The sequence below is a fragment of the Castanea sativa genome, chromosome 11, assembly GCF_040712315.1.
Source record: "Castanea sativa cultivar Marrone di Chiusa Pesio chromosome 11, ASM4071231v1".
In the NCBI taxonomy this organism is placed as follows: domain Eukaryota; kingdom Viridiplantae; phylum Streptophyta; class Magnoliopsida; order Fagales; family Fagaceae; genus Castanea; species Castanea sativa.
This window is the reverse complement of record NC_134023.1, coordinates 43,555,469-43,577,893: the sequence shown is the minus strand read 5'-3', so window position 1 is coordinate 43,577,893 and position 22,425 is coordinate 43,555,469. Positions and strand designations below refer to the sequence as shown.

General features: G+C 37.6%; 1 protein-coding gene across 3 annotated transcripts in view; it reads right to left on the bottom strand.

The window, feature by feature from the left end:
- Positions 1 to 3,355: 3,355 nt before the first annotated feature.
- The window catches only part of LOC142614933 (phosphatidylinositol-3-phosphatase myotubularin-1-like), a 41,826-nt gene continuing 22,756 nt past the window's right edge, over positions 3,356 to 22,425 (bottom strand). For all 3 annotated transcript variants that reach the window (XM_075787578.1, XM_075787580.1, XM_075787579.1), the window contains 14 exons: positions 21,451 to 21,500; positions 20,301 to 20,590; positions 20,106 to 20,179; positions 19,929 to 19,992; positions 19,733 to 19,798; positions 17,904 to 18,003; positions 17,691 to 17,804; positions 16,843 to 17,012; positions 16,479 to 16,563; positions 14,259 to 14,486; positions 13,408 to 13,467; positions 13,208 to 13,272; positions 4,821 to 5,100; positions 3,356 to 4,377 (listed from right to left, as the gene is read on the bottom strand). In XM_075787578.1, coding sequence (XP_075643693.1) covers positions 3,859 to 4,377; positions 4,821 to 5,100; positions 13,208 to 13,272; positions 13,408 to 13,467; positions 14,259 to 14,486; positions 16,479 to 16,563; positions 16,843 to 17,012; positions 17,691 to 17,804; positions 17,904 to 18,003; positions 19,733 to 19,798; positions 19,929 to 19,992; positions 20,106 to 20,179; positions 20,301 to 20,590; positions 21,451 to 21,500 — 2,165 coding nt within the window. In that variant the 3' untranslated portion in view covers positions 3,356 to 3,858. The remainder of the gene's footprint in view (positions 4,378 to 4,820; positions 5,101 to 13,207; positions 13,273 to 13,407; positions 13,468 to 14,258; positions 14,487 to 16,478; positions 16,564 to 16,842; positions 17,013 to 17,690; positions 17,805 to 17,903; positions 18,004 to 19,732; positions 19,799 to 19,928; positions 19,993 to 20,105; positions 20,180 to 20,300; positions 20,591 to 21,450; positions 21,501 to 22,425) is intronic.

The following is a 22,425-nucleotide window of genomic DNA, read 5'->3' as shown; positions in this document are numbered from 1 at the left end:
ATTTTGATTGTCGGTGAGGAATTGAAATGATAAGAAATAGGCTACAAAAAGGTTAAAGAAGAAAGAGGAAGGGAAAGACAGTGGCTGAAGGTGAAAGCCAAAAGTGAAAGGTGAGAAGAGAAAGTGGGACCTAGAGCCACAAAGTGCATACTGTCTATACGGTTGAAGTAAATGGGAGTGGTTGTCAGTAAGGGTGTTTGGGGTTTCAATGTTGATATTATAGTTTTTATTTATGGAATTTTTTGAAGGCTAGTTCTGTTTAGGGAATTGATTATTGATTTGTTGTAAAATTTATTTGGTGAATTGATTAACTTTAAATACTTAACAAGTTGAACTAATATTTTTTTTAAGTATGTATAAATAAGGGGGTGGGTCAGGTTGTAGCGGGTTGGCAATTTTTCAATCCATAACTCAATCCTATCCGCAATTTTGGGGGTCTAACCTGCCCAACCCAAACCTCGAACTTAATGACCTGCAAGGGGCACGTGAGTTGTGTGCGGGTCGAGCAGGTTGGCGGGTTAAGCGGATATTTTGCGTACCCCTAGCGTGCGCGAGTCCGATTGGGTGGGTAAATACAATATTTTTATCCAATCCACCACTATCGGGTTGGGATAATTCCAATCCGCTACCAACCCGCCAAAGTACAAATTTTGGTAGTTTCAACTCGGCGGGTTAGGCAGATTGGCATTAATGACTTTTTAAAAAATATTATCACAAACAACAATTTTTTATTGAATAATCTCAAAATATAATAACGCACAAAAAAACTAAAGGTAGATTTCATTGAATAATCTCAATTCTAACATAAACATAGGGTCAATGAAAAAGAGATATATCATCTTTTGCAAAAGTAGGCTCTGCCTTACAACTTAGGAAAATTACATCAACAAACTCACAGTTTTAACATTTTCAAAGTCACATTAAGGATTAAAAATAATAATAAAATGTTAGAAAAAGACAAAGAATTAGATGAACTTTATTCTTATGTAATATATAACACATTTAACTTGGATATACAATGAACTACTTGAATATACAATGTTGACTTTTTAGATTTTACTTAAGGGTTTTTTTGAAGGCTAGTTCTGTTTAGGGAATTGATTATTGATTAGTTATAAAAATTTATTAGGTGAATTAATTAACTTTAAATACTTAACAATTTGAACTAATATTTTTTTTATGTATGTATAATTAAGTGGGCGGGTCGGGTTGTAGTGAGTTAGCAAGTTTTCAATCTATAACCCAATCCAATCTGCAATTTTTGGGGTCTAACCCGCCCAACCTAAACCTCCAACTTAATGACCCGCACGGGGCGCGTGGGTCGGGTGCAAGTCGAACAATTTGGCGAGTTAAGCGGATATTTTGCACACCCCTAGTACGCGCAGATCAAATTGGGCGCGTAAAAGCCAATATTTTTATCCAATCTACCACTATCGCATTTGGAAAATTCCAATTCGCTATCAACCCACCAAAGTTTAAATCCGGTAGATTGGTTACAAATTTTGGTGGTTTCAACTCGGCGGGTTAAGTGGGTTGGCATGAACAACATTTTTTTTTTAAAAAAATTATCACAAACAACAATTTTTTATTGAATAATCTCAAAATATAACTAATGCACAAAAAAAAACTAATGGTAGACTTCATTGAATAGTCTCAATTCTAACATAAACATTGGGTCAATGAAAAAGAGATACATCATCTTTAGCAAAAGTAGGCTCTACCTTACAACTTAGGAAAATTAAATCAACAAACTCAAAGTTTTAACATTTCCAAAATCACATCAAGGATTAAAAATAATAATAAAAAATTAGACAAAGACAAAGAATTAGATGACTGTATTCTTATGTAATATATAACATATTTTACTTGGATATACAATGAACTACTTGAATATACAATGAACCTGCTTGCCAAAATGGCTTTACTTGTAATATTATAACACGTTTAATAATATATAAACGGATCAAATATAATAAACTAAAATAAAAAGACAAAATATTTCAACAATAGAAGACAATAACGCAATTACATACTTTTGTGATTGTCGTTGAAGAATTGAAATGATAAGAAATATGCTACAAAAAGGTTAAAGAAGAAAGAGGAAGGGAAAGACAGTGGCTGAAGGTGAAGGCCACAGGTGAAAGGTTCGAAGAAAAAGTGAGACCTAGAGCCACAGAGTGTATACTGTATATATGGCTGGAGTAAATGGGATGGGTGGTTGATAGGGGTGTTTAAGGTTTCAATGCTGACTTTTTAGATTTTATTTAACGAATTTTTTGAAAGCTAATTCTGTTTTGGAAATTGATTATTGATTAGTTGTAAAAATTTATTATGTGAATTGACTTAACTTTAAATACTTAACAATTTGAACTTATATATATTTTTTATGTAGGCATAATTAAGCGGGTAGGTCAATTTGTAGCAGGTTAACAATTTTTCACTTCATAACCCAATCCAATCCGCAATTTTGGGGGTCTAACCCACCCAACCCCAAACCTCCTAACTTAATGACCCGCACGAGGTGCGTGGGTCAGCTGCGGATCGGGCAGGTTGAGCGGATAATTTGCGCACCCCTATCCTTTACTATTCCGAGTACAAAATGTGAAAAAATATTTTTCCCTACAAAGGCTAGGCTAAGGTATTTTTTGGATAGTATGTCTACGGCCACGTTTTGCAGGTTTTTTTTTTTTTTTTTTTTTTTTTTTTTTTTTCAACTGAGCGCCTCTTGCACTGTTTATTGTCCATGAACAGTGAATTTAGGCATGTGAACAGTTCAACGCGAGTGAACAGTAATTTTTTTTTTTTTTGTTGCTTTCAGTAAAATAAGTTGTATCCAAACGGACCTTAAGTGTAATAAGGCGCTGTATGCAAAAAGAAATATCTTAGAGGCAAGGCAAAGAATATATGAAGCATTCATATTTTAAAAACATGGTAAATTGTTTGAATCATTTTATTTGGACACATTTGCCAAGCTCTATAAACAAGAGTCAAGAGGATACTATTATAACGTTTCTCACATCCATAAGCAAGGAAGAGCATGGCTTTGAATCACTTCGGCCTCGAAGCCCTTGAGGAAAAGTTGCTCTTAGAAGCTGCAAACTCCATAAGGATACGAGCCAATTTCAGCACCAACCTGAAAGAGTTCAGGGAATAAAGACTTAAATCCGTCTCATTTGCACACTATAGGTCATGCCAAAAATGGTCCTGCTTCGCCGCCACCAAGAGTCTTGCAGCTTAACGGCATAACATTCTCTCTTTTAGTATTAGAGAATTAGGGTTCAAATCCCCCACACGCAATGTTGTAACTATAGTACAGTAGTGTCACCAAAAAGCACACAGAATGACAAGATATGGATTCATGAAAGGGAAATTCTTCCACTAGTAACAAATTTTATTAGATTACACTTCTGGCATATAAATTGCCCATAAAATAAAAATGTTACAATAAATAACCAGAAACCTGTACAAAAACTAATCTTATTCAAGAAATGAATGACACTAAAACTAAACTAACCAGACAACACCTTGACAAAACCTACAAAGATTTGGACCACTCTAATATACATTAGCTCTAGCATGTATTCTTTAAAGCTTGCCTTTTGTGTTTCTACATTGTCTATATGAAGCCGGTCCTCGGCTAAACTCTATAGTCTGTACAAATGGTCCTGGGACCCATCCAAAATGTGAGGGTCCATTTTAGTACATCCATTGCCTTTGATGGTGAGCTTAGAAAGAATCTAGTTATCTGTTCTGATAAAGCTTTAAATATAAATCTACTTGAATCCTTCCCCAAAGGAGAAGCTACCGCGACAAAATTTTGGTGCTGGCTGGATTGCATGCTTGGCTCCAAATCCATAATTATTCTTCTGGTTGAAAATAACTATCGTAAATAGAAAGCCGGTCAAATGCATCAAAATTTGCCTTTAGTCCAACAAATTGGCTACTGAGCTGTGCACAACCAGCATCTGGCCACCTGCAGACTCCATCTTGAGTGCGTAATGGACATAAAGTTTCACATACTCGATCAATTGGATTGTGGGGAATAACATTGTCAGCCATTACCGTAATAGAAACAGAGAGATCTGATTTCTCATCATTCTGCAAAGTACCATCTCTTTTTGAAGAAGAATTAATGAATTTCTGTGGAATTTCTGTTGGGTTGCTTTCAATGCCAACAGTACAATCACCAGTGGTTGAGAAGTGAACATTGCACCCCAGAGACTGTACTGCTCTCTTTATGGCCTCATTTTCCTTGCTGGCTCTCTTCGCCTGGTTCATAGCCAAGCTGCTGAGCTGCTTCTCATTTCGTAACTCTGCACTTAATGATTCCATAGTAGTTGTAATCTCTTTAGCTTTCCTTTCTGCCACCTCTTTCGCCTGTTAACACATCAATTACAGTTTAATATCAACATGAAAAAAAAGGAGTAAAACCACATCCTTTTTTTTCTTTTTTTTTCGTGGGGGGTGGGGGTGGGGGTGGGGTAGGGAACATTTGAAAGCAGAAAAGAAAAACATGCCAATTATACATGATTGGCTTCTGCAAACATGATAGGTGAACAAGAATATTATCAGACGACTCCAATTCATCTGTAGCCCCATCTTAGAGTAAAACATACTTTTTCCTGACCCGAAACACCCACACCTAACCTGACTACTACTGTTGCTATCTTTAACAAAGACTCTTGAAGGTAAAGCTGATGCTCAAAAATACTCATGATCAGTAGGGGAAAGCCACCAATACACAAGGGAGGGGGGAAGGGGGGAAGGAATAGTTCATTGGGGAAATTTTTAGTAGCCAGAGACAGAAGTAGTATTGTTACCTTCTGCAGTTCAGAGAATTTTACAGCCATTTTCCTAAATTGAGCTTCCAGCTCCCCAGCTTGAGCTTCTGAAGGACAAGCCCAACGGAGATGAAATTGAGGCCAGAGAGTTGGGGCTAAGGCAGCTGCTGGTGGTAATAGTGCATCAGCATGTTTTACTGGATCATAAAAGAAGTTGTAATGCACATGAGAGCTTCCCTCTGAAGCACGCAAATCAGCCAAATATGCCCATAAACATCCACAAGCCTCAGAGACGCCACATTCCTGCCTCTCCTTTTCACTGAAAATATAAAGTACGCAATCAGAAGAAAAGAAGGTACTTTTACTATTATAAAAAATAAATAAAATTGAATTTCTTTGTTGTATCACTGTATGTTTTCTTACTGCTTGATAGAACCTTATCTAATTGGATGACCAACCAGTGATTACGACGATTTAGTATTGCAGAACTTTGCTTAGGCAAAAAAATAATAAAAAATTAAAAAACTCAGGTATCTTAAGAATAATTTAGAAGACAATTAGAGAGCAAGTAGAATGAACTTTCAATGTGCAAGCAAATACCAGCAGACACCAACAACTAATATTCCATAAAAATAGACAATTGCGATGGGAAGAAACTAGAAAGGAGGAAGAGATGTATCACTTAAGGTCAAAATAAATTTTAAATGGATGAACAACCAGATTTTAGTGCCTAAACACCAAGATTGTGAAATGAATGAAAAATGTCAACCTCATTGATGAACTTAAAAATAAAATGAGTTTATTGACCTAAAAGAAATATTTTCATTCAACCACTTAATATGCTTGCTAACCAACTTCTCAGCTTTCTATTTAGCATATTTACATCTATCACAAATTTAATTTCATTTCAAGCTTATGATCAAATTTTGATCCATTTCAAACATATTCTTTTCCATTTTCAGTACCATGCTATATATACCCTCACTATAAGGACCAATTGTTGAAGAATTATTATGTACACCCTTCATGTTTTCAGCTCTATGCATCAAGTCAGGCCATTAACCTCAAGATAGACACAAGAATAAGTTTCTTTCAAATAATTAACTAGTTATTAGTTGAGATATCTCATCCTGCAATCCAATAATGGTTTCCCTCATACAATTTTTTTTTTTTTTTTTTTTAAGGTGTATTTGAATACCGCTTATTTTGCTAAAACTGAAAAATTATTGCTGAAAGTACTATAAATAAAGGTAAAAGTTAGTTGAAATAGTGCAGCGGGGCGCATGAATAATAACAAAAATAAGCTGAATAATGAAATAATTTTAATTTTTAATCTTAACCCAAACAGACACTTAATTTAAGATAAAGGAAGAAGAAGAAGAAGATATCTAATCCTACATTCTGATCCAAATAGTAAGGGCACCAGAACATTGGCTAAATGATTAAATTCACAATCTCCTAATAGTTTACACTTTTAGGCAATAGGTAATTTATCATGGTATTAGGAAAGTGATCTTGAATTCGAACTCCGTCACCGCTTTACCTCCCACATAAAAAAAGGTAAAAATTCCACATGTTGGGCTCAGAAAATAATGGGGAATCTGGACCCACACGTTAGAGGAAGTGTAAGTGGTGCGGACACAAGATACAGGCCCCCAATTATACACACGCATGGAAGGAAGAGCAAAAAGAAGACGGCCCAACTTGTGGCCTTATGGATGGAGCCTATTAGTTATTGGGCTTGAGATTAAGCAAGCTCGAACATTTAATAATTAGGGTTTTGTGTTGTTAGCTATTTAAACACTTTTTCTGATCATTGTAAGACAGCTTTTGAGAATTATAAAAAAAACGTTGTTTTCTTTTACATTGGTGCCGACTCCAATCTACTTGGTGCTGACTCCAAGCAACCCTTGGGTGCTGACTCCTAGGGTTTATCCTATTATTCTCTGTTCTATTATACTATTGTGGTTGTCCTATGTCAGTTTTGGTATCAGAGCAGACTTTCGGTCCATTCTACACAACCGTAGACAACCACGTCAAAGCAAAGCCATCAAAAAAGAGCAAGCCAACCATGACAGTACCTTTCAAATTTTTGCCCCATGAGATCTTGAACAAGCCCAAGCCAGCCCCTGCCATCCGTGTATTCCCCCAAGCCCCACATGAGTTTCTCACCCCCAAACCAACGGAGAAGCCAGCAGCGCCTCCCAAGCTGGTGACCACCATTCGTGCCCGCCTCTGATCACAAAACCCACAGCCCAAAAAAAAAAAAAAAAAGGAGCAGAGACCCACGAAGGACCCAGCTGCCAACACCCACAAACTCAGCACCCACTGCCGCAAAGCCCAACAGCCACCAGCCACTAGCCGCCGCGAGACCCAACGCTTCACCCTCGACCACCGCTGCTGAGGACGGCGACCACTACCGATGCTAAGATCCGAGACAGCCGCCGCCACTCCTCCACGATTCGAGCTGCCGCTGCCTTCCCCACCTTCGTTCCGCCACCGTCGTTGATTGCTAGCAGCGCATGCCCATTGCCGAGCCTTTTTTTTTTTTTTTCACCTTCGAGATTTTGTTCTTTTTAGTTTCTTGGCTTTCTTTAGTCTGTAGTTTAAGTTTTTTTTTTAAGGCCTGCCGTTGCACTTTGCTCTTTTGTCTGTAGTCTCTTTTGTCAAACAGTGTACTTTATTATTTTGCACCCAAAAAAAAAAAAAAAAAAACTGTTGCTGTGACAGCCCATTACTTGTATTGGGCTTAAGTTGTTTCCACAGGTCCACTCAGCCCAAGTCAACTCACTACTTGAGGAGCAGCCCTTGGCTACCTAGAGCAATAAGTGGAGCCACTGACTAGGGTACAATTTTGACTTTTTTTTTTTGGTGGATTCAATTTTGTCTCATTAAAAAAATATTATCTTTATGTTTTTTATGTGCATATCCCACCATACTCCATTATCCTATCCATTTTGTGCTCAAATCAGCTGTTTTACTGCTTGTGTCCTCTTTCAATACCCACTCTAAAATTTCAAAAAAAAAAAAAAAACAATTTCTTTGAAATATCTAATTCTTATTATTAATTGTGGAGCTTATTGGAATTTGACTTTTATTTGGGCTATCTCTTAATATGAACACTGTCACTATTTGTCTGCAATTCCTTTCTTTGATTCATCGATCTAGTCTCTACATGCACTCTTGCTTGACCTTTAATTTTACATTGAGAATTGATTACTTGAATTTTTGGGAATCTCAACTGCATTCATAAATATTGTGTTGCATACATCTAAGTAGTGGTCGCGTCATGTCAAACCCTGAACATCAATCCACTTCCGAATCTATGCCCTCTTTAGAGCAAACCATAGGAGACCTAGCCAAGAGTATCCGTGATTTGCTGGATAGGGTAGAGCGAATTGAAACATCTCAAAGAGAGACCACTAACCATGAAGGAGATAACATGCTTGGGCAAAATAACAATGGTCACTTTAATAGGGCTCCACACTTTGAACATGATCACTATAATCACTATGGTCCTAGGGATTATGATGATAGGATGTCTAAGGAAAGGATAGAAGCACCCACCTTTGATGGCTGCCTAGACCCATGGGTTTTCACTGATTGGTTACGTCAAATGGAGAAATTCTTTGACTATTACCATTGGGCTGAGAATAGGAAAGTGAGGTATGCTAGAATGAAGTTAATTGGGAGAGCCGATCTTTTCTGGGAGGACCTTGAGGAAACCATTAGGCGACGACGTGAGCCCCCCATTATTGATTGGATGGAGATGAAGGACGCCCTCTCGAGGAATTATCTTCCTCCAACTTATAGGAGCTCCCTCCTTGAGGAATGGGATCGCCTAAGACAAGGCACTACTCCTGTGACCGAATACATAGAGAAATTCAAGGAATTCCAGAGGCGAATTCGAATAGTTGAGGAAGAGATTGTCACACAATAGGTTCAAGAAAGGTTTAAATGCTAACCTACTAGGCAAGATTATCACCCGAGGAGTCACCACCTTAAGAGAAGCCTATGACTTTGCTAGGAATTGTGAGTTAGCATCCAAATCTATCTTTTGGCGACGTTCTGAGCTTCGAAGCATTCCTCCCAACTCTCAACCTTTTGGTAGCAAACCTAAACTTGCCTTACCCCCTAAGGTCAACCCCAATAGCATCCCGATACAAAAAGAGGACAAGGGAAAAGGTGTGATCAATGAGCCCTCAAGATTAGGCTCTCGCCTCCAATGCTTCAAATGCAATGGGATTGGACATGTCGCAGCTAGATGTCCCTCTAGGGCCCTTGTCATTTAAGAGGATGATGAAAAGGTAGAAAATGTTGAAGAGCTAGTGTATGACCCAAATGCTGAAGAAGTCCAAGATGTTAAGGCCGGATGGGAAGATGATCCCAGCTACCTCATGTGCATTAAAGCCATCTCTCTCCAGGTTGATGATTCCAAGGTTGTTTTTGGTGTCCCTAGAGTGAATGTGGTAAGGTGTGCTTTGATAGAACAAAGGGAAACTGATGATTGGCGAAGAAGTGCCATCTTCCAGACTTACACTAAGTGTGGAGACAAAACGTGCAAGGTTATTATAGATAGTGGGAGTTGCATTAATGCGGTGTCCTCTAACGTTGTTTCCCGCCTAGGCTTGAAATTGATCCCACACCCTAACCCATATAAAGTTTCTTGGGTGGATACTTCCTCCATAGTCATAAAAGAAAGATGTGTTGTCCCACTTCAATTCCTCACCTACAAGGCTGAAATATGGTGTGACGTAATTCCCATGGATGTAGGGCATATTATCTTAGGTAGACCTTGGCTTTATGATTTGGATGTCACCCTTCATGGGCAATCCAATTCTTGCTCATTTATGTTTGGAGGCAAGAAGATTGTGCTTAATCCTTTGAAACCCAAGCCAATCGACATGAGCAAGAAGCCAAAAGTGCCGAAGGCGAAAGGTCTGAACATCATAAGCCCAAAGGCATTTGAAAGGGTAGCAGTTCAGGAATCCATTGTGTTTGTCTTGGTTGCTAGGGAACTTCATGGAGAGACCTGTGAGGAGCAACCTGAAGAAGTGAGGTCCGTGCTCCAGGAATTTAAGGATGTTTTCCCTGAGGAACTCCCTGATCATTTACCGCCCATGCGTGATATCCAACACGCCATAGATTTTGTGCCCGGAGCGACCCTACCTAACTTGCCCCATTATAGGATGAGCCTTGCAGAACATGCCGAGTTGCAAAGGCAAGTAGAAGAACTACTGAGGAAGGGTTTTGTTTGTGAGAGCATGAGCCCTTGTGCAGTCCCTGCACTCTTAACTCCAAAGAAAGATGGGACTTGGAGGATGTGTGTTGATAGTCGTGCCATCAACAAGATCACTGTGAAGTATCTTTTTCCTATCCCTCGGTTGGATGACATGTTGGATATGATGGCTGGAGCAACGATCTTCTCCAAGATAGACTTGAAAAGCGGCTATCATCAAATTAGGGTTCGTCCTGGTGATGAGTGGAAAACTGCCTTCAAAACGAAAGATGGTTTATATGAGTGGATGGTTATGCCTTTTGGATTGTCCAATGCTCCTAATACCTTTATGAGAGTGATGACTCAAGTGCTCAAGCCTTTTATGGGAAAATTTCTGGTTGTGTACTTTGATGATATCCTCATTTATAGTAAGTCTAGGGAGCAACACTTAGACCACCTAACTCAAGTTTGCACAACCCTTAGAAAGGAGAGTTTATATGATAACCTCAAGAAGTGCTCTTTCTTTACAGATAAAGTTGTCTTCCTAGGTTTCATAGTGTCATCTGAAGGAGTTTCTGCCGACCCCCAGAAAGTTCAAGCAATTATGGATTGGCCCGAGCCCAAAACTATACATGAGGTTCGAAACTTTCATGGGCTCGCTTCCTTTTATCGCCGATTCATCAAAGGATTTATTACCATTATGTCCCCCATCACTGACTGCTTGAAACATGGGGAGTTTACTTGGACAAAGGCTGCTACTAAGGCCTTCAAGGAGGTGAAACAGAAGATGACCGAGGCACCTGTCATGCGTCTCCCTGATTTCACCAAGCCTTTTGAAGTGGAATGTGATGCCTCAGGTATTGGCATAGAGAGAGTACTTAGTCAAGAGCGCCATCCAATTGCCTATTTCAGTGAGGAGTTGAATGATGCTAAGCAAAAGTACTCCACATATGACAAAGAATTTTATGCCATTGTACGAGCTCTTTGGCATTGGCGCCATTACTTGTTGTCTCGAGAGTTTATTATCTACTTTGATCATGAAGCTTTGCGCTATCTCCATTCCCAAAAGAAGCTAAATTTTAGGCACGGTAGTTGGGTTGAATTTCTGCAACGCTACTACTTTGTGGTGAAACATAGGGCGGGAGTTGAGAATAAGGCTGTTGATGCACTGAGTCGAAGAGTGTCTTTGCTATCAGTCATGAGTGTTAAGGTCACTGGGTTTGAACGACTTAAGGATGACTATCAGTCATGCCTAGATTTTGGGGAGCTCTACACTAGCCTAAGTAATGCTTCACATCCCATCTTGGATGATTATACCCTTCAAGATGGTTACTTGTTCAAAGCCAACGAGTTGTGTATCCCTCGGTCGTCAATGAGAGATTTCCTAGTTTGGGAGATACATGCAGGAGGCCTTGCAGGTCATTTTGGCCGAGATAAGACAATTGAGGAAGTGGAACGTCAATTCTATTGACCTGGTCTTAAGAGGGGCGTTGCCAAGATAGTTGGTCAGTGTCGTACATGTCAACTAGCCAAACATCGCAAACAAAACACTGGTCTATACACGCCTTTACCTGTACCAGATCGCCCGTGGCAGGACGTGAGTATGGACTTTGTGCTAGGTTTGCCCCGCACCTTTAGGAAGCATGATTCTATCCTAGTAGTTGTTGATCGCTTCTCTAAGATGGCTCATTTCCTACCATGTTCTAAGACTTCTGATGCTTCTAAAATTGCAAAGCTTTACTTTGATGAGATTGTCAAGCTTTATGGTCTCCCCAAAACCATAGTGTCTGATAGGGATGTTCGCTTCATGAGTTATTTTTGAAAGACCTTGTGGCATTTAGTAGGCACTAAATTGAAATTTTCCACGGTATTTCATCCTCAAACTGATGGTCAAACTGAGGTGGTTAATCGTAGCCTAAGGAACCTCCTTTGGTGTCTAGTGGGTGAAGCCAATCGGAATTGGGATTCAATTCTTCCTATAGCCCAACTTGCATATAATAGCTCTGTCAATAGGTCTATAGGCGTTAGTCATTTTGAGGTTGTGCATGGATTTACACCTAGGAAGCCCTTAGATCTTTTGCCCATGTCCCCACATGTTAGGATTTCTGAATCTGCTGAGGCATTTGCACGACATGTTCATGATTTGCATACTGAGATTTACAAAAAAATTCAGATAAGTAATTCTCAATATAAAATTCATGCTAATACTCATCGGCGTCATGCAGAGTTTCAGGTAGGAGATTATGTCATGATTCGGATCCGACCTGAACGGTTTCCCTCTGGGACCATTAAGAAATTGCAAGCTCGTAATGCCGGTCCATTCAAGGTATTGAAACAAATGGGCCCAAATGCATATGTCATTGACCTTCCTCATGATTATGGTATTAGCTCCTCCTTTAATATTGAGGATCTAGTTGCTTATAAAAGCCCTACAGCTATTCCTGATACTCCTTTTGATGAGCTTTTGCTTAATCCTATTGATGCCCCTATGCCTACCCCTTTACCCTTAAATTTGTCCTATGCACATAAAGAATCTATTGATGCTATTTTAGATGAGCAAATTGTTTCTACCAGGGATGGAGGAGTTCACCGTTTCCTAGTTTGGTGGCGCGAGCGACCAGATTCTGATTGCACGTGGATTACTAGAGATGAACTACAGCGACTGGATCCTGACTTACTGGAGTACTATCAAAGCTCTTCAGCTTTCCACTCGACGGGGTCGAGTTCCTCTCACCCGGGGGGAGTTGGTGCGGACACAAGATACAGGCCCCCAATTATACACACGTATAGGAGGAAGAGCAAAAAGAAGACGGCCTAACCTGTGGCCTTATGGATGGAGCCTATTAGTTATTGGGCTTGAGATTAAGCAAGCCCAAACATTTAATAATTAGGGTTTTGTGTTGTTAGCTATTTAAACACTTTTTCTGATCATTGTAAGACAGCTTTTGAGAATTATAAAAAAAACGTTGTTTTCTTTTACACTGGTGCCGACTCCAGTCTGCTTGGTGCTGACTCCAAGCAACCCTTAGGTGCTGACTCCTAGGGTTTATCCTATTATTCTCTGTTCTATTATACTATTGTGGTTGTCCTGCGTCAGTAAGAGTATTGGTTAGATGATTTATTCCTCATTTCCTAATAGCTTAAACTTTTTGGACAGGTGATGATTCATCACACTGTATCAAGGCCAACACTGACAAAAGCAAATTACCTATTACAGAAGAAATTTCCAAAACGACAGGAGAGCAAACAGTCCAAGAAATCCACCAGGAAAACCTGAATCATCAAATAGTATACATGTCAGCAAGCAATTATTTCGGACCAAAAAGGCAAAATGAAACGGGATGAACACATTCAAATTGTAATGAAAACAATGAAACTTATTATTTCATATTGAAGAAGGATGCATACCATAGAGAACTCAAAAGCAGAAGGATACATCCGCAACAATTGTGAAACACAATCAATCCACTACAAAATAGATATAAATACAAGATCATTAACTAATAATACCAAATTATCAAGCAAAAAGATAAAAGAAAGGACATGCAAGAAATTCTCATTTTAACCTCAACTCATGAAATGCTTGACATCAACTCTTAACATGACCTCAACTGGACAAATGATAGACACTCAAATGGGGAGAGTTTTGACAATGGACTGTAGGGGTTAGGACATACACAAAAATGATAGTAATAGTTTAGTACTACTAGATGTTGAAAAACATTAGTTCCATAAGCTTTAAGTTGTCAAGTGCCACAATACATGCCAGGCACACACTAACAAAACCACTGCCACATTCTTGTCATTCTATCAAATAACCACCCTTCCTGGCTAGGGTTTCTAAATTTGAATCAGTAACCCTGAACACCTCAAGTTTCAAATCCCAAACTCCACCACATAAGCATCTGCAGACATGTCTCCCAAACTGTCCTAACTCCTATTTCAACCTGTCCCTTATAGAGTGCATGAATATATTAAATTTTTAAATCCCCTTTTAAGCATTATTAACTATTTTAGGAATTGGCAGGGTTTATTGAGGCCTGAATAAGGCCCCTACTTCTCCGCCAATAAAAATATACAATGCATTAACGACAATAGAATGGTAAACATTGAGGCTTGCAGCCCCCTTTCAATCTTGCCTAGACTATTTAGTCACAACCAGGGGGCCTTGTGAAGCAGCAGGAACGTAATTGCTAGTGACTCAGCCTTGTGAAAGGATGTGAGTATGTTTTCCCTAAATAAATGATCAAGGTACATACCTGCATAAATATGGGGGAATAGTTGTTTGAAGTCTGTGCATGAGTTGAACTTGGACCCTGAGATGTAAATGATCCTGATGGCTGGCGCATAGGTGATGTTGAAAAGCTCCCTGTAGAAGTCTGCCTAGTTAACTCATAAGGAACATTACCACTACCAGATACTGTTGGCATGCCTATTCTATCTGAAAATGGATGACCAAATCCCAGCCAATCTTTCTCCACAAGTGCCTGGATGAAGATAAAAAGAAACAAAATTTATAAGTCACACCAGTTACTTCAGTCTTAGGTTCAAAGAAGAACTTGGGTAAGAGAAACTTGGTTCCAGTTGGGGAGAAAGATGTGGTTGGATTGGCAGAGGTAAGTTTGTGTAAACACATTAGAACATTTAATGTTAGGGATGGAAATTGCATCTGATTTTAACAAGATTTATGGTGTAGAGAGGTGCCCTTGAAACTCCTTTTCCCTAAATTGTTTATCATTGCAGTGGATAAGGATGTACTATACGTAGTATATACATAGAGTTAACGGGCACTGTAGGTTTGGAGCTTGAATGCGTTGATAATTTTTATGGCATTTTGCAACCTGAAATTAAGGAATGAGGGATGGGTAGGGTAGGTAGGGCTGGAAATTGTTTTAAAAAGCAGAACTTCGGATTCTGTTGGTTTCGACCTAAAATGTTTTCCTACAGAAAATATCTTCAGAAGAGGAAAATGATTTTTATTGTTTGGTTATGACCTGGAAAATAATTTTTTAGCATTTGATTGCACTGAAAATTTTTGCCAGTGGTGGCGGTTGGGAAGAAAGTGCAATATTATCAGGTAACAATGACAGTGGCGACAACAGGTGGGGGGTGGTCAATGGAGATGGTAAAGGCCAGCAATCAGTGGTGACCTGAAGTTGGTGATTGGGGGGGGGGGGTGGCCAGGCAGCAGCAGACAAGTGTTAGGCAATGGCTCAGCATTGGTGGCAGCGACGGCTAGCAATTGGTTGTCGACAGAGGCAGGCAAGTGGAAGCTGGTGGCAATGGGCAGCAGGGACTGTCCTAGCAACAATGGGCAAGTGGGTAACAATGGCTATCAGTGGAGGAGAGGAGTGGTTGTAGCAGCATAGAGGAATTGCAAGGGGTAAGGAGGGTGGAGATGAAATCAAGGCTTTTCCCATAAATCATTTTGGTGCAATTTTCCATTGACCAAGGAAACATTTTCTGTAGACTAACATTTTCAGTTGAACCAAACATCTTTAAGCATAGAAAAAATTTTACACTGAAACAAAAGTGGCCTTACTGTGAGATTATTTAGGTCTTTGCAAGGAGATTAGATGGCTGATTTCCCATGACACGCTGTTTATAAGGAAAAGGTTCCAACAAAAATGGCTTTTTATACTTGGATGGTGGCCCAAGGTAAAAATCTTTACAATGGCTAACCTAATGCATAAGAGAATCTTTGTCGATTGGTGCCATATGTGAAAATTAAGTGGAGAGAGAATTAATCACATTCTTCTTCAGTATATTGTTGCTAGAAGTTCAGTTGTTAATTTTCTCCTTATCAGAATCTCTTGGCTATGCTTAATTCAGTGAGAGTTTTTAGCATGTTCAAAAGGCAGCTTTAATAGGCATCAAAGTAGCGATGTATGAATTGTTGTGCCCTTGTGCTTGATGTGGAAGAGGAAGAGAATTTTTAAAGACTTTTGATAGAGCTGAAGTATCATTATTTAAATTTAAATCATTTTGATTGGGTTGGAGTGATTTGAGGGATTTGCTGTTTCACCTTGGCATTGTTTAGATAGTTGTAGTTTTTTTTTTTTTTTTTTTTTTGGGTGTCGCTTTTTTCCTTATTTCTATCTCTTGTGGAATTGCTTATTTTCGGTAGCTTATTGGCATACTGTGAGACGCCAATTGGTTTTTTAGAGTAGGCGGAGAATGAACCCAAGACCTCTTATTTAAGGACAAGAGACTTTACTAGTTGAACTAATTGGAACCCACATGTGAGACAAAAAGCTAGCTTATTTTTAAAAAGCTGGAATTTATATTACTTCAAATAAAGCGAAGACAAAAGTAATGTGGAACCTGCAAATACTGGATAATTTAAGCAAAAAAGCTAACTTATAATCGGTTGTCAAACACACGAATGTGTCCTAAGGTTAATCCCTTCTGTTTTTTTTAGTAGAATCCTATTACTCTAAAAAAATAAAGGACATAGTCCAGTAATATTCAGCTAATACCTGAAACCCTGTGAATGTCCGATAGTATGGATCAAGCAGCAGACTAGCAAGTGAAACCAACTGAGTTGTTCTATCCCATCCATCACTACACAAAACAATAGAAAATATAGATTCTAAACCAGCAAAAAAAGAGAAGGCTAAAACGTAGAAGATTACAGAAAGTTGACTGCAAATTTCATATGCAGTCAACATTTTTTTTTATTAGTAAGTTACACACACACCTAACCGATCTTGAATCTATAACCTCACCCACCACGGCGCAACCCAAGGTGTCATTTGAGCTACAGCTCATTGGCCTCATGCAATTAACAAATTGAATGATCTCTGTTTAATTGTCACAATGATTAACTAAAAGAGTTATAACCTGCAATGCACAAGCACTGATGCCGATTCCAAAGCAACACGTGCAGCAATCCAAGCCGAACCAGCCAAGACATTCTGAACATGTATTAACCAACCACTGTCACCAAGGGTTGATACTGAAGCAGACATACTGCTCAGGTTGCCTCCACCCCAAGTCCATCCACCATGTCTCTGTCAATAGTATTAGTATCAGAGGCTCTCACCCATTACAAACAAGACATTTTAGAAGTTGATTAAAAATGCACAAAATAACATCCATAAAAAGCTCAACAAAAATGAATTCTGAGATTATCCCCACTTTGCAGGCCTTGAGAACATTTTAAAAAAAGAATAATAATTTGATAGGTAAAAGCAATATAAGGTGCCTTGAGAACATTTTAGGACTTTTAGACTTCAGAAACACTTTCAAAATTGGCTCACACGTATGAAATCATAAGTAAGCTAGGCTTAATGGACATTATGCATTGACTTAAAAGGAACCCCAAAAGTTTAATCTGAGCCAGTGTTAGCACTACTTGTTAAAGAAATATAAAGTTTTAGTCAACCTTACATGAAAGGGAAATAATAGTGGATCATAAAAACACAGCATTATGAAAGTAATTATCTACCATATATTATTGTAAGGAAAAGTTTCACAGCTGTGTTAGTTTTTATGACTGAAGATGTAAAGAACCACACCTTCTAAGCTGCAATGCAAATTCCAAGGTCAACTTTCAAATTTTGATCATATTGTCTTGCAGTAACATCATTTCATATCTCAGGAAATGTACTTCAGTTCCCAACACACTAATTAATTAATATAGTGTATCACTGATAAGCAGCCAGAACTATATAAGACTCTGAACTAACCAAGAATGATGACATTCCATCTGAAGAAGTAGCGCCATAAGTGTCTAAGTAGTCCCTAAGTCGAGCAAGACTATCCCTCATCGCATGTATGTTGTCTATCCCAAAGAAAACTATCTGATAAAAAAAAAAAAAAAAAACACACACACACAAATAATAAGACATCAAGTTTATGGCCAAGATATTAATAAATGACAGTTTAAACCATAAACAGACCTCAGATTGAAAATAATTTGACGATGACTCTGAGCCACCTCCCATGGCCCCATTTGCTAAAGCATTTTTCCTTGGTCTTGCATCAGCAATATATAGCTTCCTTAAAAAAAAAAAAAAAAAAAAAAAAAAAAAGAGTGACGGAGAGTTTCAAAGAAAATTACCTAAATTAGCAACAAGCGTGGACAACTATGATTAATAATCTTTTTTATATAAAGATAAAGTAGAATTTTATATATATATATATATATATATATATATATATTTGCATACCAAAGAAAGATGAGAAATTAATAGAAATTGAACAAACAGGATATAAGCTATGGTATATAGGAAAATATTCAAATAAAAATGGGGTAGGCATAATCATAGATATATATTCTTCAAGAATAAGTTGTTGATGTTAGGAAAATAAAGGATAGAATTTCATCAATAAATCTTGTTTTAGGAGAAGAGACAATTAACATAATTAGTGCACATGCTACTCAAATAGGGTTGAAAGAATCCTTCAAGCAAAAATGTTGGGAGTACATGAATGTTTTTCTTTTTTTTCTTTTTTTGATAATTGGGAGTACATGAATAAATTGATTCAAGAGTTGTCATATGGGAAAAAGACTTCTATTGGAGGAAACCTAAATGGTCCTGTCAGAAAAGAGAATAGGGGAATTGAAAGAGTTGATGTAGGCGGGGATATGGAGCAAGGAATGAGTCAAGAGATGCTATTTTAGACTTCACAATAGCATATGATATGATCTTAAAAATCACTTAGTTCAAGAAGAGGAATTCAATTATTGTCTTCAAAAAGTGGGATAAACATTAGCCAAATAGATTTCATCCTTACTTGTAAAGTTGATAGTAGAATTTGTAAAGATTGCAAAGCAATAATACTAAGAGAGAGTGCAACCACTCAAGATATGTTGGTGGTACTAGATATTTGGTGTTGAAAGATGAAAAGAAGAGATAGTAGAAAGAGAAACCCAAGGATTAGATGGTAGGGTTTGCAGGGAGAGAAATAAGTTGTGTTTAAAGATGAAATAATCAAAAAAGACAAGTAAGGCCCCGATTAAGATTTTGATGAGATGTGGAATGAAATGGCTAGTTGTATTAAAGGAGTGTCTAAGGAAGTACTTGTAGAATCTAACAATGTAGCTACTGATTAAGAAGACATGCTGGTGGAATGAGGAGGCTCAAGCAAGAGTTACATTATAGAGAGAGCCATAGAAACCTGCCCAAACGTAGAGACAATGTTGCTTATGAAAATTATAAAATAGCAAAGAGGAAATTAAAAAAGGGGGTCCCAAAGGCTAGATTTAAGGATACGATGAATTATAAAGCAATTTGGGGATGAAGGATGATGAAAAGAATATCTGTGAACTTCCTAAGGCAAAGGAAAGGAAAGCAAGAGACTTGAATTGTCTCAAGCACATTAAAGATGAAGAAAAAAAATTGTTTGTAAAGGAAGTGAGATTAAGGAGAGATGGAAGAATTATTTTGATAGACTTCTTAAATAGAAACTCTTCAAATTGACTTTCTCAAGACAAAAAAGGTATTTTGATTTACAGTTAAAAGCAATTTGGAATAAAATAAAATGGTAAGGGGTAAAATAGTCAAATTTTAAAAATCCCTTATATATATTTGATTCCTTCCCCATATTTTATTTAAAGTTGTAACTTCTAATATCTTAAAATGTTGACCAAAAATTTTGAAATTCTTCCATGTCCAAACAGTAATGGAATTTAAAACTAAAAAAGTAAAAATAAAAACCCTCTTAACATGCGTGTGCGATGCAGCTAGTAATAAATAGCAGAAAGGGAATAGCTTTACACGCCTACCTCCGAGCCCCCCTCACACTAGCAAGTTGAGTGCAAAGTGCGGCTACAAGCTTTTCATCAGTGTTGCTGCAGACAAATGCAGAGAAGTCAGTTCATGTAATTTCAACAAGCCATATGGATCAAAGAAAAATTTTAAAACTTCAAATCCATGTATAGAACATTTCATTTTTTCTGCAATGTTTCCTCTTCTCTGTACCTCCTCATATTCATCATGAGACCAACTAATGGTTGAGATGAACGTGCAAGGACAGCTCCACTTCCTATAAATCATAACGTATAGCAAAGCATAAGTCATGACAAACAAAAGCAACAAAAATAAGATGCGCCACATACCAGGATGACAAAAGCAACAAAAATAACATGAGTAACATACGAGGATGACACCAGGAAACTACAGGTAATCGGCATCTTGCACGAAAGGTTGAAGCCTGAAGCACTTCTTCATCACTAGCATCAACAGCCATATAAAGTTATTGCATGCACAATTCCAGCATCAAAATGAAATAAACTTTATTAACATTGGAAATTTTAGGACAAAAGTCCGAAAGTATAGATTACACTTTCTAACCTGATGCCTTTTGGCACAATCAAGGCAAATGGATAACTCTGGCACATTGCATAATTGGAATTTATGCTACTTATTCTCCACAAGTCATTGGAAAATGTGAATGACCCATTCTCAATCATACTCATTGACGGGCGGAAGGAGCCTTCTCCAAGAAGCCGAAAATACTCAATTAGTAATCGTTCCTTTGGGTTACTATTTTTGAATTTGGAAGGTCCAGAAGTAAAAGCGTAGAGATCCCATAGGCTTGCTGGCTTAGTACACCGTAGTAATGCATCAAATACTGCACGTCTCTGTAAGATTAAAAAATCATACCACATGCAAGAAGCTACTTACAGCATTCTACATTAATGAATAATTATATTAATTGGCTTAGAACAATGCCATATGCTAGCATAATTAACTCTTCTAAACTATAAATTTATAACTGAAAAATGAAAATTACAAGTACAGACAAAGAAGAAAAGAACAGCACTGATTAACTAGACACACCTGTTCCTTATGCATTAAAATTAGCAAGTCATAAACCTCCCAAATACTTTTGTAACAAGCAATACAATACATAGAAGCTTAGGTCAACACCAATCCACCTGCAGCTAACATCTTCTGTAACTCGCTTTACCAATATATATATATTTTCTTTGATAAGTAACTCGCTTTACCAATATTATCCCCACACGCATACTTTTCTAACCAAACTACCAAAGGTGTAATTACATTTTCAGCTGGAATGAAGTTTTTCCCAATTTAAAGATTAACTGTCAGAAGACAAATTATCAGGCATAGGCAAATTCTAGAATTTAAGGAATTCATTTGATTTAGGTTCAGAAGAATTTAGAATTATTTTGGGACACATTGGAGTTCCTTCCCAAATATCTGGTAACATTTAAGCCCAATAATTATTTCCTAAGCTAATGAATCTTTACTTCCTGCTACCTACTTGTCTTTAAAATGTCATTAAATCATGTTCACTTCAGGAACCCATTGTGGAGACCTCTTACAAATTCTATGCTCATCCTTATTATATAAATAATCAAAATTTTACTATACACATAACAAGAAGCTTTAAAACATATGCAAATATATTGAAGCCTACATTGTTCAAACATTAAACATAGAAAATTGGACACAACAGCAACACAGTGAAATTTACCTGCTTCGTTTTAGGGCGGAAACCAAAGACAATAATTCTCATATCTTTGCCTGCAAAATATAAGAGAAACTATAATTTGTTGTGATATTCACAAAGAAACACCAAGTAAATCTAGACTATCTAACTAGATTGTATAGGGTTCACATGACTAAGTAGGCCAAAGAAATAACGCAGCCAAGTAGCAATAAAAGTAGCCACCATTCCAATAATAACTATTGGTGATGTAAAACAGAAGTGCTTTAAATTCATTGGAGGACTATTTTTTAAAAACATACAAAAAAATAAAGGAGAAAAAGGACTTCCTAGTCTTCTAAACTGTCTTATCATTTGTATAAGCAACAACTTTTTAAATTTTGTTCAATAATATGAGGAGCCAAGTGCAAAGAAAAGCTCACATAACAATATAAACATACGGTATTAAGAATATATAAATAATAATATTTGAAAAAGGTGTGTCCCACTCACAAGTGTTCTGATGGTATCATATGATGATTTCATACATATACTGATATACACTTGTGTTTACAGGGGATTTATTAGAGCTAGAGCTCTTTGGAACCTTTCAAAATATAGCCTCAAAGCCCTTTGCTGATGCTTTCCTACATCAGATAAAGAAGAAGCCTTATTTTGACTACAACCACCCTCTCTTGCTCACACCACGACCACTACCAAGGCAACATCTACATTACCAACTTGAATAAAACATCCACAGCCAGCACTTCCATCCATCATTTAGAATTCAATGTCATCCAAATAGCATCTTGTCAAATGAAATTGTCATTGAAATTAATCTCCAATGAATCCTCAAGTAAATAACAAATTCTTTTCCAAACATAGCCTTAGAATGAAAGTAGAAACCATACATTTCAATTCATTTAACATTCAAAAATAGGAATATCTTATTTTTAAATAAGTTTTGGCCCCAAGGGGAGGGGGAAGGAGAGATTCAAAGTACGATCTCCACTTCATGTGGCA